The sequence below is a fragment of the Sminthopsis crassicaudata genome, chromosome 3 (assembly GCF_048593235.1).
Source record: "Sminthopsis crassicaudata isolate SCR6 chromosome 3, ASM4859323v1, whole genome shotgun sequence".
Classification (NCBI taxonomy): domain Eukaryota; kingdom Metazoa; phylum Chordata; class Mammalia; order Dasyuromorphia; family Dasyuridae; genus Sminthopsis; species Sminthopsis crassicaudata.
In genome coordinates this window covers 28667892-28686054 of record NC_133619.1, presented here as the reverse complement: position 1 = coordinate 28686054, position 18163 = coordinate 28667892, and the positions used below count along the sequence as shown (strand labels likewise).

At 36.3% G+C, this 18163-nt stretch overlaps 1 protein-coding gene across 1 annotated transcript in view; it reads left to right on the top strand.

The window, feature by feature from the left end:
* Positions 1 to 18163, top strand: part of TNIK (TRAF2 and NCK interacting kinase) — a 412485-nt gene that overhangs the window by 272411 nt on the left and 121911 nt on the right. Inside the window, exon 11 of the mRNA XM_074301951.1 lies at positions 13001 to 13176. Within this exon, the coding sequence (XP_074158052.1) occupies positions 13001 to 13176 (176 nt within the window). The remainder of the gene's footprint in view (positions 1 to 13000; positions 13177 to 18163) is intronic.

Genomic DNA, 18163 nt, shown 5'->3' with positions numbered 1-18163 from the left:
GGAAGGCCAAGTGGACAAAAAATAGCCTGATAATTTCCTATTTCACATTCAAAATTTGGCATCTATAAATATGTTTATTATTATTATTGGCTCTGACCACATGACATTTGACTTGGCTCTCTCTTTTTTGCAATAAAAGTCAAGCTTTGAAATGGAAACAGTCACTCAAGAGAAGAGCAATTTATCTGGTAGAACAAGAGGGCTAGTGAGTTGAATGGAGTGGGAAATTTTCTTTTCAAAAATTGAAAAAGAAAAATAGTGTAGTGGTGTTTTGAAGGAAACTGGAACACTGAGGAAGGAAAAAAGAAAGGAAACATAATCCCAAAGCATCACAGATGTTGTTTTGTTACTAAATGTTCTGTACTTGTGTTTGTTAATGAGGTCAAAGGCACCTAAGTTCTCCAAATGTACAAAAGCTTCAGTTGTTGGTTAGCCAGAGAAGGGCAGAGAGTTGTTGATCTTATATGGGAAAGGTTGAGGGTGGTCAGGACTGCCCCCCTAGTGTCTAAGGCTTGTGTGGAGCTTGCTGCCTAGTAAAGACCCCCAGGTCTTTTTAAACAAACATTTGTCTAGTTGCACCTCTTTGATCTCATCCTTAGGAAGTTGATTTGTCGAGCCCTAGTATAAGACTTGATATTTCTCTCTATTAAATTTCATGTTGTCATTCACTATGTTCGGGCCTCCCAAGATTATTCTGAATTCTGACTCTGTCTTCCAGCAGGTTTACATTCCCTCTCAGCTTTGTGGCTTCAGCATATTTGATAAGCACATTGATAACATTTTCTAGTTGGTTTGCTAAAGGTTTATTGGAAGCCTGAACTGACAGATTCACCCAGAACCTCAGGGCCTAACCATACTTGATCATCCTATTTAAGACACATAGACCCATTTTGATGCTCGATGGAACTTTCTCCCACTTCAAAGTTATTGATCAAAACATGTCATCCAAACCAAAATGACATGTGTCTTCACGTCTTTGGAGAACCAGTGAACGTTTCATTTCTGCTCCCAAAGCCTACAACATCTTGGCCCACTGATGTACTCAAATCCAACTGGAAAGTTACATTTCATTGAATGCCATGCATCCATTGAGGTACAACCATGCAGAACATTTCCTCATCTTATTATTATTATCCCTATTAGTACCATCATTAAAAACTCATTACATCTCTAAATGGCTTTGAAATAATAGGATTAGGTCCTATTTTTGTGACAGACATGATTAAGCCTTTCTTCCTTAGCTGGCCCAAGCTTCAGGATCCTAGAGAGGAAAGAGTTAGAAGTTAGAGAACCTGATTTTAAATTCTTGTACTGCCATTGGCCATGTGATGTTGAGCAAGTTCTCTTATCTCCTTATACTTCAATTTCTTCAATTAATAAAAAGAGAGAATCATACTAGATAAATTCTAAGGCCTCTACTGAATCTAATTCTGTGATCCTTTGATGCCAGCTATGTGACACAGTTTTCTAGAGTGCTGGGCCCATAGTCTTTCTGATTTCTCTGAATTCAAATCTAGCTTCAGATAGCTGTGGGACCTTCGTCATTTCACTTAATCTCTCTTTGCTTCAGTTTCCTCATCTGTAAAATGGGGATAATAATAGCACCTATTTCTCAGAGTTGTTATAAGGATAAAATAAAATAATAATTATAAAGGGCTTAGTAGAATACCTATCACATAGTAGGCATGTAATAAATATTAGCTATTAAATCATCACATAGTAGGTGCTACATAAGTATTTATTTCATTTCCTGTCCTGTGGTGTGAATTACAGAGCATATATATATATATTTTTTTTTTTACTGTGAGTCTCAGTTCTTCCATTGGCAAAATGAAGATAATAATAGCAACCAACTCACAGAGTTGTTGTGAGGATCAAATGATATAATGTATGTAAAATGCTTTACAAGCCTTACAGTATTATGTAAATGGCAGAGAAGGAAAAGCTATCCTTAAGTTCTGCTGGGTTGTCAGATGTATTTCATATGAAAGCCGGCAAGTCTCTTTGGGGGAAGCAAATAAAATGATAACGTTTCATTTATTACAATTGAAATAGATCGAGTTTGGCAGCATCAGTTTGGTTTTAGGCTTTGTTGAAAACCTTGAGGCTTTTCTGCCATAAAGTGATTTTAAGAATGCTCTAGGCAACAATGGAAAGAGTGTTGGGCTAGGAATTTGAAAGAGTCAAGTTCAAATTCCATCTCTTATTGGCTGAGTGATCTTAGATATGTTCCCTAAGTAAGCTCTCAGTTTCCTTATCTGTAAAATTAGCATAAGGATAATAATAGCTATTTCATAGAGGTGTTTCATAGATCTTAAAGGGTATGATATTATTAGTTATCATTATCATAATTCCAATATGTAAGGTTCCAGCGAAGGAAAATTTCATTGACTCTCTGATAGAAAGTAAATTTCATGAGGAAGTGTTTCATTTTTGTCTTTCTCTAGTACCTAAGACAATGGTTAGTATTTTTCTTAAATAATAGCTTTTTATTTTCAAAGTATATGCAAAGAGATTTTTCAACATTTACCCTTACAAAACATTTTGTTCCAAATTTTTCTCCTTCCCTTCCCCCATCCCCTCCCCAAGACAGCAAACAATCCAATATATGCTAAACATGTGCAATTCTTCTAAACATAATTCCACAGTTGTCGTGCTGCCCAAGAAAAATCAGATCAAAAAAGGGAAAAAATGAGAAAAAAACAAAATGCAAGTAAACAACAATAACAAAGAAGATGCAAATACTATGTTGTGATCCACACTCAGTCCCCATTGTTCTTTCTCTGGATGCAGAGGGCTCTCTCCATCACAAGTCTATTGCTATTAACCTGAATCACCTCATTGTGGAAAAGACGCTAAGCACGTTTTTCGGCATTTTGTTTAGATCTGTGATTTCATTATTATAGTGTATTCCCAATGAGGTAACTTCAAAGGAAGTTGATGATGATGCAGATGAATGAATTAGTCACTCAGTAAACATTTATGAAGTTTCGACTATATTCCAAGCTCTGAATTAGACACTTGGGATACAAATACGAAGAATAAGAATGGAATAGTCCCTCCTCTCAAGGAGCTTACATTTAACAGATGAGCAACATTTCTGCAATTTGCAATCTTAGAGATTTCATTGAGACTGAGAGTGCAGCATTTCCTACCCTGTAAATGTCAGAGTAGGACTTAAACCAGATATTCCAAATTTCAAGTCCACTTTTCTATTCACTATTCCACTCTATTGCTCTTGTTCTTGGCATATAGCAAGTATTTAATGAAAATTAAAAATTAATTAAATCTGCCTCTCTCCCACTGTAAGATAAGATACACTTGAATCTTCTTATAAGAACCAATGGGAAAGTCCATTGGGAAAGTCAACTTCCAATCCACCCTCTCAGCTAGAAACCTGGGAAACCATCCTGCTCCACTTGTATCTGTACATGAATCTCCATTATATCATCCCTGAGCCTTTCTTTGATGGATGGACTCCATTGCCAAGTAGTAAGTTCCTCCCTGATTGGAAGTCTACTTTTAAGATATATCAGAGATGGAATTCTAATTTGGTATAAGAGCATCTCTGAAGTCCCTTCTGCCATTGAGTTCTTTGATCCTTAAAGGCAGGAACAGTGCCTAGAAATGGGAGCAAAAGAAAAGAGAGATGGAGGGTTGTTCTGAGAAATACAAGCAGGGCCCAATGCCAGTCACTTTGGCCAGACTGCTTTTTGGAAGGCCTCATTTTTCCTGAAAACTTTTCACAAACCTCCTTAGGAAGATTAACCCAGCGGTTTATCAGGCAGTTGGAGGTCCTTAGAAGGGCGTTAATCTATAAACAAGAAAAAGCCAGAGAGAAGTGTTTTGGTTTGACCCTGTTTGACTTAGAAGTTGAGCTCCAGACTTCCAGCACCACTCACTAGTACTTATTTTTATCTAAGACCAGCCCTTAGAAGATTAGCAATACTCGGGGTAATAGGCTTATCTTTTTTTTTTTTTTTAATTTGAAATTACTTTGAGCAAGGACATAAGCAATCAGGATACTTAATATAAGAATACTTTACCATCAAGAGAAATAGCATGGTGTGGTGGATGGAGAGGAGGCCTGGGGATAAGCAGCACCTGGCTTTAAGGCCAATCTGTGAAACACTCAACCCACATGACTTAGACTCTTGCTTTCCAGGTGAGCCCCAGGCTTAAGATTCTCAGTGATAAAAGCATTGTCAATGGGAAAATAAATTTCCCATGCTGGGGTTCTCCATGACAATCAGAACATAAGTCTGGACCAAAACAAAGAATGTTAACAACAGGAGGCCTCTCCATAATTAGTCAAATAGTAACCACTCAGATTTGAACAGAGAAGAAATGTCTTCACTTGAGATTTAAGGGAGAAGTCAGTGCTTGACTTGAAGTCAGGATAATGCAAGTCCAGACTGTTTCATGTTCTTACTAGCAGCTTCATTTGCCTTATATCTAAAATAGCATCTATTTTCCAGTTATTGTGAGGATCAAATGAGAAAATAAACGTAAATCACTTTGCTGACTTTCAAGCTAGCTATCATTACCATCATCATCATCATTCTTGTTATAATTACCACCACCATCATCATCACCATCACCACCACCGTTAGTTAAACATACTGATTTCTTTCCAGCGAAATTTCTATCAGGGATAACAGCTCACTTTTAGAAGGTCTCTCTGAGGCAGACATTGTTTGACCCTTCAGATTCTGCTCCTTTCAAGATAGGACCAGGTGCCTTGGTGACTCAATTTCTCCAGCTAGCTATTATTTAGTCAAGAAGCTGTGGTCTTGGGGACTGTCAAAATACAATGGTTGGTGAAGAATCTTGCTCAAGAGCTGGCTCAATTATATGTTTTTGGAGTATACAATCTCAGATTTCTCAGCTTTCTGGGTGTCAGGGTGATACATTGGAAGCTACATTCTAATGAGTCTGCAAGGCTTGTTTCTTAATTGGATATTGTGCCTTTTATTCAGCGTCTTCAAACAAGTGAATAGATTCCCACTTAGAGGGCTGCTTATCCTTGAAGCTGTGAGTAATGAAAATAGAATGGCCATTTGTCCATATGTTAGCACTGAGTGGTTTTTTAGTATTAATTTTTATTTGACGTTAATTTTCTTCTTCGCAAAAAGCCTGTGTGGGAGCAGTTTGTGAGAGCGACTTACCTCAAATCTGATCTCAGGGATTGCTACCTTGGGGAAGTTAGAGTCTGGAATTGGTAAAGGCTTCCTCTTAGGATCCATTCTGATGTCTTAGAAATCTTTTGTGATAGATTGGTTTGAGAACATATACGATAAAATAAAAGATTTCTCCATCTAGGATTTAAGGCTTTATTTTCTTTAGCTCTCACATGTTTCTTAATCCCCATTTTGCATGGTTTTCTTCCACGAATTCAAAATTCCAGGCAAACTGACAATGCCTGCCCCTATGGCTCAGGTTGCAACCTCTCATATTTAGCTGTTGGCAAATGCCATTTCCCCATACCTGATGTATTCCTTCTCTTCTCTGACTTCCTATCCATTTCTCTGGACTCAGGTACCATCTTATTGGTGAAAACTTCCTGGATTTTCCCTCTGCTTTCCCTAGTGCTGACTGAAAATATTCTCTATCGTTTCTATTTCCTGAGGGCGCCATCTCTGCCTTTAAATATGTTATAATTTCCTAGACTAATGTATGCTTCATGAGGGTAAATTAAGGACTCCTGGGAACCACCTTCTTATTTCTAGTAATGATAATGATAATAATAGTAACAAAATAACAATTATAGCTAGCTTTTACATAGCACCTTTGGGAAGCGAAAAGAAGAAAATCAACATTTATTAATTTCCTACTATGTGCCTGGTTCTATACTAAATGTTTTTACAAATTCTAATTTATTTGTTCCTCATGGCAACCTAGAAAGGTAAGGGCTATTGTTATTGCCACTTTGCAGATGAGAAAATCAAGGCTGAGAGCTTAAGGGACTTGTTCCTGATCACGGTACCTGGAACTTAATCAGAGCTTGATGACTTGATTCATAGAGTTTAAAAGTGACTGAGGTCAAGTTTGAGCTCAAGACTTCCCAATTCCTAGTCTAGTACTCTATTCATCATGCTATCTAGCCACCTTACTGATAGTGCATTTCAAATGAACCAGTCAATCAACCAATAAGCATTTATTGAATGTTTACTATGTACCAATAAGGATGTTGGATTTGGAGTCAGAAAGAGTTGAGTTTAATCTTGCCTGGCCCAGACACTTACTGGCTGACTCAATCAAGTTGTTTAACCTTATTCAGTCTCGGTATTCCTCATTAATAAAATTCCTCAAAATAAAATAGAACTAGGATCTGCTTCCTTTAGTTATTGCGCGGAAATCACTTCATCATTTCTGGGGATACAAAGGAAAAATTAGTTCCAACCCTCAAAGAGTTTCCATTCTAAAGAAGATAGCCTATGTGTAAATCAGTGCAGACAAAAGAAACGTCCTTTAGAAGAAAGGTAGCAATTATGGGAAAGACATAAGCAGCTGTAAGACCTGGAAAAATTTGTCTAGTGAAAGGTTTTCATTATGGATAAGGCTCTGTGCTGATGGGTTGGGATTTAAACTGGCATGTACCCTCCCTTCAAGGGCTTACGTTCCAGTGTGGGATGGAGTTGGGGTAGAAAATGTTCTCAGATAATTATAAAACAAAGAAAGTCTAATCCTGGAAACTAGTGCCATTATCCTGAAATAACCCTGTATTGACTTCTTATAGGTTTGGTCTATATGTATACATGCTTCTTTCTCTGATAGAATATAAGCTCTCTGAGGACAGTCACTGTTTGGTTTTTATAATCATGGTATTATATCTCATGTCTAGTGCCTTGTTCTGAGTGGGAGTTTGATAACTGCTTGTCATTTGAAACAAGAGGCATAGACAAAGTGCTTTAGGAACATTGAGAAGATTCAGAACACTTTCAGAATTGGATTGAATTGAATTGAAATAAATTGAAATAAAGTGGAAATAAAATCATCCAGAGAGTGTAGTGCTCGAGAACACGGGAGTTTTGAATATATTCCCTTGGAAGCTAGGTCGATACTAGGTATAGAACAGCTCCTTGTCCAAAGTTTTTCTTAAGCCTGTAGACTTGTGGGTATCCTTGGAGGTCTTTCCAGTAACTTCCAAAGCAGCCTAAGAAAAGATGTATTTGCCCAGCATCTTGAATGGTCACTAATAGAACTATCTATTAGTTCTATTAGTTTTGAATATTATTATATTATATTAGTTATATAATATTATATTAGTAATATAATTAGTTAATAATATTATATTAGTTATTATTATATTATATTACTTATTATTATATAAGAATAACTTATTATATTATATTAGTAATATAATTAGTTAATAAAATTATATTAGTTATTATTATATTATATTACTTATTATTACATAATAATAACTTATTATAGTATGTTATTATTATATTATATTAGTTATATAATATTATATTAGTAATATAATTAGTTAATAATATTATATTAGTTATTAGTTTTGAATATATTCCCTTGGAAGCTAGGTCGATACCAGGTTTAGAGCAGCTCCTTGTCCAAAGTTTTTCTTAAGCCTGTAGATTTGTGGGTATCCTTGGAGGTCTTTCCAGTAACTTCCAAAGCAGCCTAAGAAAAGATGTATTTGGCCAGCATCTTGAATGGTCACTAATAGAACTATCTTCAACATTTGCTGATTCCTCCTAATGACAAATCAGAGTGGACTTTAGTTTGTTTCCATCCTAAATAATACAAACATCAATTTGAAAATATATTAGAAATGTAAGTGGAAATAGCCAAGATATAAAGGAATCCTGAAGAAAGAGAAACAACTAAGTTATGGGAAAAGACACTGCGACCTGAGCAAAAAGGAGAGTGAGGGCTCTTCTGAGTGTCTCCTAACATTTGACTGGAGATTTTTAAAGTCAGTCTTTGAGAAGCCTAAGTAGGGCAGAGCTGTGCCCCAGGGCACCTCATTTTGAGGACCCTGACAATACTTGAAAGCTTGAAGCAGCACAAAAGCAACAGAGCTTTGCACCTTTATTAGCAAGACAAAAATGGACAAAATATTGGAGTATATTGCATGTATGGCCATATACCAATCTTCCCAAAGAAATTTACCGCCCAATCTTGGGGTTTCTCTAGTCCCCATTCCTCCAGTGAGGGATACAGTCTATGCTGCTTACCCAAGTCAGAGCTTGGAGCAGTTAGACTTAACTTCCCTTGTCAGAATCTTGGTCTATTATGCTCATTGTCATTCCCTTCTCATATGCTACAAAGGAAAAGCTTTCCTATTTAAGATTGAAAATTTCCACATCTCCCAGCAGATGGCACTCAAGGTCACTTTATGGATTTCTAGTCTTAGGTGCCCAGGACTGGGTCATAATGGGTTATTAAGAGAGTCCTTAAAAGGATAAGAGGATTAATTAATAACATCACTCCCTAATCACATGGAACTCTCAGTAAGTGTGCCCACTTTTGGAATCCTGGGTCAAGTCCACCAGGACTCTCTCCCGTCTTATTGACTTGTTAATCATTACAGAAGTGGTTCTCTCTACTTTTTTGGCTCCCACTTCTCATGACTTTCTTTAAAGCCCAGATTCATCGTTAAGGAATTAGTGGATAAATATTACCCGCTATAAATTCCAAGTCCTGCTGAGTCCTTGGGGTGAAGTCATTTTCATTAATAAATAAATTTTCAAATGAGAATTTTGACCTTTAAATTTATAAACTTCACCAGGATGGTCATAACATAGATATGTTCATTCTTTCATTCATTCATTAATAAATGAGTACAATTTACACAAAGAAGTGTAGATTCCTCCAGGATAGTAACTTTTATTGTTCTCTTTGTAACCCTTGCTTTCTAGCACATTAATAAGTTTGACAATAATTCTGATATTTTATAAATGCTTGTTGAATTAGTGAATCAATAAATAAATAAAATCCTTTATTCATTTAGGAAACATTAAGCATTCATATAAATAAGGTACTGTGCTAAGCACTGGAGTTACAAGAGAGTTATGACATGGTTCTCACCTTTGAAAAGTTTATAATCTAATGAAAAAAGGAGAATATCACACATAATTAAGTAGATTATGAGGTAAAATATGAAAAATTCAGGCAGTAAAGATCTATTTAAGTTAGGGGAAGTGAGAAGTAAGACATAAAAAACTTCATGAAAGAGGTGGCCTCTGAACTGGGTCTTAAAGAGCAAGAGAAAATCAAGAAAGACTGTGCATAAAAGATAAATTAAGTAAAAATGTTCCATGTTGAATTAGTTATGGAGAATCCCAGCTTTCTCACATATATCTGGCAAATGTCAAAAAAAAAAAAAAAAAAAAAAAAAAAGGTCCTCAAAAATAGTTAACGACAAAGAAGTCTGAAAAATACAATACTAAGTTACTTGAAGGTAGCCAGTGGCAAGTTGAGAATTTGAACTAAGGAAGGCAACATAAACACAGGTAAATGCAAAAGTGGCCAAAGCAAGGAAAAGGAATGTCCCAGTAACGTGATCAGAAGCCAAAAAATTTGGAAATGAAGGGAAGCAAAATGGCCTTCTGAAAATCAACCCAAAAGCAGCTAAGTGCAAAAAATTGTCTGAAAAACAAAGATGAAATAAATAAAATTGAAAACAAAATAATAAACAAATAACAAAATAAAGCTTGAAAAACTTGAAATGACAAATAAAATGGTTTTAAAATAACAATAAGTATAAAGTAGACAATCTATTTAGCTACCCTGATCAAAAAAGCAAAAACAAAAGTAAAGCACCAATATTGCAGTTTTTAAAAATAGCTCACAACAAATGTAGAGAAAGTAAAGGAAATTAAAAATTATTTTGACCTAGTGTGTACAGCACAAAATGAAAACTTAAATGAAATGGATGAATATTTATATTCATTATCAGATTATCAGAATAAGAAATAGAGAACTTAACCCAATCTCAGGAAAAAAAACTGAACAATTCATAAAAGAACCACCAAAGAAAAAGTCCCAAGGCCAGATGGACCTAAAAGAGAATTCTCCCAAATAGTCTAGAATCAACTCTAATTTTATTTTTTTCTATGTAAATTTCATTAAATAACATCATCATCATTGTCGTTATCTTCACCACCACCGCCATCATCATCATGATTTTGAACTCTTACAATCAAGACAGATCACAAGTAATCCACAATTTAGCAGTTAAGTCTTGGAGAATTTTATGAAATTTAGTGGTTAAGTGGTTTTCCTCATTCAGAGACAGGATTTAATCTCTTCTTAACTTTAAGTATAATACTCTATTCTCTATGCCATGCCTACTTTCCTCAGGTGAAAGGGGAACACTACTATTCTCCACTAGTTTTTAAAAATTGTTTTGTGTGAATTAATCATATATTTATAGTTTGAGTAGATCTTATTCAAAGGAAGGCACCAAATTTCATAATTATTTTATTTGTATCCTCCACAATTTTGATCACACAGACTAGTGAAATATGTTATCCTACTAAATCCTTTCAATGAGGTAAAAAGTCCTGATTACTTAAACCAAAATGGACAATAAAACTACAGAGCACTATCTTTAATGAATATTACTTCAACAGAATTGAATAAAACCTTAACAGAAAAGCTATACCAAGATATTAGAGAGATTATATATTATAATCAGCTTGATTTATACCAAAAAGTCAGGATTGTTTCTATATAGATTGTTTCTGTAAGGATCACATATTATTGCCCAAAAGAACAAAAATTGCATGTTTAATCAGTTAGCAAATATTTATTAATCACCCACTATATTCCCGCCACTGGGATAAATTCTGGAAATACAAAAAGAGGCAACCAATAGCTCTTGTCTTCAAGGGCTCACATACTTGTGGGACAATAACAACCAAACAAAGATGTACAGGTAATTTATATATAAGATAAATAGATAATAAATACACTAGAATTAAGAGGTGTTGGGAAAGGCTTCCTGTAGAAGATGAGATTTTAATTGGGACTTATCTGAATCCAAGAAAACTTATTACTGCGTCAATAGATGTAGCACCAATAATATTTCACCTTCTTATGTTAAAAAAAGATAGCAACCACAGTAATAAAATTATTTCCTAAACATATGACTTTCTGAAACCCAAAGCAAGTATTATATGTAATGGAGAAATACCAGAATCCTTGCCAAAAGTGAAAAAAAAATTGTCATCAAATAATTTCCTTCAGATCAGAGGGCCAATATATCCATTTAGAACTCTGTACAAGATGGATTACAGAAATCTCCAAGGTGCAAGAGACAGGAGATGAGACAAAAGCAGTTAGCTAGTCAGGAAAGACTTCACCTAGAAGGGAGAATTTCTGTTGATTCTTGAGGGAAATAAGGGATTCTGAGAGGCAGAGGTGAGGAGCGAGGACACTACAGACAAATGGATTGTCTGGCATGAGGAACAGAAGTAAGGCGACTTAGATTGGAGCATGGAGTGCATGAAAGCAAGCAAAACATAATTAGGCTGGAAAGAGAAACTGAGGCCATATTGTGAGCAGCTCCCAATACCAAACAAAGCAGTATGTATTTGCACCTGGAGGTAATAATAGCAGTAAAGTTTTTAAGGAGAGGGAAGGCATAGTCAGACCTTCACTTTAGGGAAATCATTTTCACGTTTGTCCAAGGCTTGAGACAGGGAGACCAATTAGAAGATGATTACAATAATCCAAGCACACACACCAGACATATTTATAACCCTGTGTCTTTGTGGTTCTTTCCTCTCCAATCCCCAGTTCTACCTCTCACCTTCTTACTACTTTTCCCTTATATAAATATTACCCATCCTTTTCGGTCCAGCTCGGGTATCAATTCATCCATAATTCTTCTTTTTCTGGTGATGGCAGCCCATATAGATCTGCCTATGCCCTAACTTCTTTTGGATTTATTACCTCTCTTGTGTAGACAATAAAATATGAATGAAACTGAAAAGGTAGATGGTAGCCAGATTACAAAGAATTTTAAATAACAGAGTAAGAAGGTAAAAGAATCCTTGGAAGACTTTTTTTTTTTTTAGGGATGTGTTGGGAGTGAAAGTCAGATCTGTGTTTTAGGAATACTAGTTGGGCAACTGGATGGATAAATTAAAAAGGAGAAAAACTGAAAACCAGGAAATCAGTTAAAAATTCTTATAATAGACAAAATGAAAGGTGTTGAGGATCTGAACCAGAATAGAAAGCAAAAGATTGGTGAGAAAGGGATGAATGAGAAAGATGATGTGAAGGTGAAATTGCCAAGAACTGGCAAATGATTGGAAGATAGATTGGAGAGAAATCAGAGTAATTGATGATTCTGAAATTGCAAATCTGGGTGAATTGAAGGAATTTTGTTGCCTTTGATGAGAAGGATGTCTGGAATCTATATCTGAATATACATTGTTTTACATTAATCAGTGCCATCCACGATATCCCATAGCAAGCAGTACAGTGATGATTAATATGGTGGATTGTTCTGTATTTTCTGTATATAAACAGAATTTCTGTTCTGAAATCATTAATTTCAGTGAATTCTTTGAGTTGTATGATCTTGTGACATGCTATTTAATCTAAAGAAGAAAAGACTTGGGTGGGAGGAGGACAGAGGAAAGTGTATTACTCTTTTGACCTTATTTAAGGGACTCCCTTGTAGAAGAGGATAATTTCTTCTGTTTGGCTGTGGGAAACATAATCAGGAGCAGGAGGAACAGGCTGAAAAGAAGCCAATTTAGACTTGAAGGCTGTATTAAGTCTTGTCCATTAGAGCTGCTCCAAAAGAAGAGCATGTCACTTTGGGAGGGGGTGAGTTCCCTCTCCTTGAAATTCTGTAAACCAAGACTGGGTGACCACATGTCAGGTTTGGGATCTCGGAGCTGCCTTCTGAGTGTGGATTGGATTAGAGGGTAGCTCAAGTCCATTCCATCTCCCAAATTCTGTGCTTCAGTGAGTTGTTGATTTGTAGTGTGGCTAATTCACATCCTCCCTTTGATAGGTCTAAAAAATTCCAGTCTTTCATCGAGAGCTGCTTAGTAAAGAATCACAGTCAAAGACCCACCACAGAACAGCTCATGAAGCATCCGTTTATAAGAGACCAGCCTAATGAACGACAGGTCCGAATTCAACTCAAGGATCACATCGACAGGACAAAGAAGAAGCGAGGAGAGAAAGGTAAGTATTAGAACTAACCTTTTTTGTCTTCTGTGGGAGCCAAGAGGTAGGAGGGGTCATCCAGTCTTGCTGTGAGGCAGTTGAAGAGACCAGACAGATTTTCAGCTGGCCCATAAGGCCTTGTCTTGGTTTTGGTTCAGGCAAAGATCAGACCAACTGCCCTCTGACATCACTCCTAGCTCAAGAGATTCACTGTTATTCATCTGGGTGTAGAATGGCCTGTAGAAGAGAGATTTGAAGACATATGTGCTATTGAGATCATGGAAATGGCATCTGTTTTTAAAACAGAGGATCTGTATTAGAAAATAAAAATAAAAAGCATTCTCTCCAGACAGGAACAAACTGTGAAATTCTAATGGCAAGTGAAGAACTGAGTTTAAAGATATTTGCTTCCCAAATATATTTTCCTGTTTGAAAACTAGAGGAAAAAAAGAACTTAGATAAATAACCCATAGTTGGAATTTTTTTTGTAAATAACACCTAGCATAAATATTGTCTTGTTCTGTTTCTTATCTCTGATCCATCCTATTCTTGATACCCTAAGCAAATCATTCATTCTTTCAGAGGAAGTGAAAAAACAACCAATATTTACACAGCCCTTTAATGCTTGCAAGATATGGTCATCCCCTCCCCAAACATGGAAGAGAGATGCTCTTGTTATCCCCATTCTACAGATGGAGAAACTGAGGCAGCCAGGTTAAGTGACTTGCTATACAGCTAATAAGTATCTGATTCTGGATTTGAAATCAGTTTTTCCTGACTGCAAAATCAAAATTTTCCACTCCACCACTGAGACAACTCCCTAAGATTAGAACTTTCAGGGATAATGCCAGTTTTTATTATTAGAGGATGGCTTCTCACACTGTGAGTTTCTTATCCCAATATAATCACAGGCCTAGTTTAAAAAAAAAGATTAATACCCAGGAACTTCTTTTAATATATCCCAATCTGAGGAGAAAGTATATTTCTTCCTCCTTCTAAAGAGGAAAACATCTCTAGGCACAGTGGTTTCCTTAATATGTTTTTGCTTAGCCTTTTTCTTTGTTGGAAAAGAAGGTTGAGCGTGAAGGAGGCCTGTGGATATCTGGAAAGAAATATTTTACAGATGAGAAAACTGAGTCTGACAGAGCTTTTTAAAAAAAGGCATCTATAAAAACTAAAAAATGAGATGGAGCATATAAAAACAGACCTCCCATAGAGAAAGTTTATTGCAGCATTGACTTTTCTTTATACATCTGAGTAATTACTGAAAACATTCTCTATGCTCTCATGTACCAGTTTGTGCTCTGCAAGTTCCCCAGCAGAGAAGAGAAAAGGTAATGTCATTTATTTATTGTTTTCACTATGTTTCCAGCAAGGAAGCAATTGTTTAGACTCCAGACCCACAAATAACTTGGCTAGTTCACACTTACCGATTGCTTTACATCAAGTATTCTATATAGTTTGTTTCCTTTGATCATCAAGACCATCTATTTATTTTTTGGCTTATTTATTTGTACTTATTTATATTTTAGTTTATAATCTGTCTTCAACTTGAAAATAATTCAAACACATTTTAAAAGCCTTTAAAAAGCCAAGCATTTATGATTTCTCCCCCTCAGAGCAAATAATAACCCTTTTGTCTTTTTCAAAATTTTCAACATGGATCTTTCAAAGAGGATGGGCTATTTCTATCTAGTATTATCTCTTGCACCTCTTTGCTTCAATAGCCACTCATGAGTTTGGGATCTCCCCAGCCTTCATCAGCACTCTTGCACCCTTCTGCCTGTCTCAAGTCTCTCTTTTGCATCATCACCAAAATAAATCCCTTAAATGCAGATCTGACCATGTCAGAGTTATCCAGTTAATTCTAGGGGCTCCTTGTACTTCTAAGAGAAAATACAAACTCTGTTGTCCTTTTAAAGCCCATTAAAACAAACAACATATCTTTCCAGCTCTATGTATGTTCTTCCTCTTTCCATACTCCATGATCCAGTCAATCTGGCCTGTGCTCTTATTCTGCTCCTTGACTTGAATGCACTCCTTCCTAACTTCAGTGTCATAAAATCTCTCTTTCCTTTAAGTTGAAAGCCATGTGTACCTTCTACTCAAAACCTTCCCTTATCCCTCTAATAGGTAGTATTCTCCCTCCCTAGATGTGTATTTAGGGACTGTTCTACTGACTCCCCAATTATCTCCCATCCTGTGCTTATGTCTCTGTACATATATTCTCCCCAAAGAGAAATGAAACTATCTGAGGACAGGACCTGTTTCACTTTTGTGTTTCCTTGTGTCTCCAGTGACTGCCACACTACAAGATTGTCAACACTTATTGATTGATGATTGGTGAAAGTTTAAGTATAGTCATAGCTTCATTTTGCAAAATAAGGATTTGGGGGCTCAGAATTCCACCGAATGGTGGGAACGGAGCCATGGTCCACATCAGTAGATCCATAAGCATTGACCAAGCCTTAGTAAATACTAGACACCAATAACCGAGAGGGGAACATGAAGCAGTCCCTGCCCTCAAGGGGCTTATATTCCACTGGGGGTAGGCGAAAAGTCTAATTCCAACATGGTGGCTCTTTCTACTGAAATCTATTGCATCTTCTGAGCTCTTTTCTTCTTTAGCACTTATATCTACAGCTTAAAAGGATCTTAAAAGGGATCTTTTGATCCAGCCTCTCTCATTTTACAGAAGGAACCCCAGACTGAATCCATTTGCTCAAGATCCAATTAATATGTAGCTGAAATCACTTGTGATCTAGGTACTGTTATTATTGTGTATGATGTAGGGTGAAGAAATGCCATAATGAATGAAATCTTGATACTGAGAACTATCTTAAAGAAATCTTGATACTGAGAACTATCTAAAAGCTGCAGATAGTCATTAGGATGCTAGGGAATAGGTTTACTAAGAGTTTCAAGAAGATTTAAAGAGGCATCTGATCTTTCTCATGGCTAGGATCTCCCAGAGGGCCATTGTTAATCTCCAAGTACCGACCAAAACAAGATATAATGTCTGATACTTAAATCCCATCCACTTGAAGCCCTTTATGTGAAAGTGACTCAGTTTGTTTCTTTTAATCTTTGCTCATCCTACTTTCAGTCTCCTCAATGACAAATGATTGAGAGAGTATTGCTATTCTATCCTTTGTTATGTTCTTTTAAAATTTTAAATGAAATCATTTTCTATGAGAAATATTGACATCTGCTCATTTTTCTCAGTAATACAAAAGAAATCACAACAGATTCTGGCAAAGTATTAAAATGAGATAGTCCAATAAATGAAGGTTTTTCCCTAGAGGTGAGAAATAATTAGATTAATGTGATTCTTTACTTTGTCATAATCTTCTTCATCAAATAAGTATTCCACATTCCTTTCTGAATTCTTTACTTATTCATTGCAGTTGAAGTTTCAACATGGAACCATGAAATATTATATTTCGTCACCTGCCTTTATAGTGAAGAAGACAAATGTGTACATTTTTACACACACACACACACACACACACACACACACACACACACACACACCTCCTATTTGTTTCCTGTACCACATTATTTGAGAATTTTCTGATACACATTTGTGCTGGAGTTTTATCTTCTTTTAAGATTATAAACTTTGTATGACAAAGAGGATAAAATTGTGAGTCAGGAAAAACTGGGTCCAAATTCCGTCTTTTATAAGCTATGAGACTTTAGACAAATCATTTGGCCTTTTAGACTCAGTTTTATCATCTGTAAAATGGGGATACCTAAACTTGTAGTACTTACACCTATGTGAATGCTAATTTAATAGCCAGGTGAGACGTGTGTTTCTGTGTGGGAGAGAGGAGGAGAGAGGGGAGAGGGGAGAGAAAGAGAGAAGAGAGAGGGGAATGAGAGAGAGGAGAGAGAAAGGAGGGCAGGGCAGAGAGGGAGAGAAAAAGAGACAGAGAGAAACAGAGAGAGACACAAAAAGGGACACACATACACAGAGAGAGAAACAGAGAGAGAGAGAGTGAGACATAGACACACACAGAAATGTGGATAGAGACACATACATAGAGACACAAAGAGAGGGAGACAGCAACACAGAATACTTTAAAATCTGGCTTAGCTACTATATCACTGCCTCTCATCAATGTCTATCTTTATTATTATTATGGAGGAAATGGTCCATATCTTATCTAAACTTTACCTCTCCTCTAGTTGCTAGTATGGTGTTCTATGCACAGTATCAATAACCATAAACCAATTACCTACTATGTGCCAAGTACTATACTAGAAGTTGAGGATACAGTGACAAGAAGGAAATGTTCAGTGGTAGAAACAATATGTACATGTATAAATGTAGAGTAACTGTGATAAAGAAAATCCGAAATCATTTTGGTGGGGGAAGGGGCAGGGACCTGATTAGCACAATCCTTAGAAGGTGGCATTTGATCTCGGCTTTTAAGGAAGCTCAGGGCACTAGGGACAGGTGCATTCTGGCTAAAAGAAAGAAAGAGGTGACGCAAAAGCTCAGAAATGCTCCATAGATTGTCCTGGATGATGGCCAATAGGGGACCTTTGATATGTGTGTTGATGAATAAATAAATGAATGAATAATTGATTGGCTTAGCGTAAGAAAAGTATAGACAAAAGGCAAATGTACAACAACAGCTTCAGCATCATACTTTATAAAAAGTGATTAGGGTGGAAGACCTAAGTGGAAATCCCAGGTTTCCATCACTTGGAACATATATGACCTTGAGCAGGCTCCCTGGGTTCATCCATGGAGTATAAACACTCCTAAACTTTTTTAACTTCTGATTTATTTTTTTTTTTGCCTTTGCTTCTCTGGTAGCTGTTTTAGGTATTAATCAGTTAAATTGTCCTGTGATTTAAGCTAAGCAGATTTTAAAAATACTCCATAAATTTCAGGTCCTCCCATGCAGCCTCTGTACGGCTCAGCTCCCAGGAACAGTGTGACCTCAGTCTCATGAGCAGTCTACTGCAGGTCTCTTAAAAATTGCATTTCCTA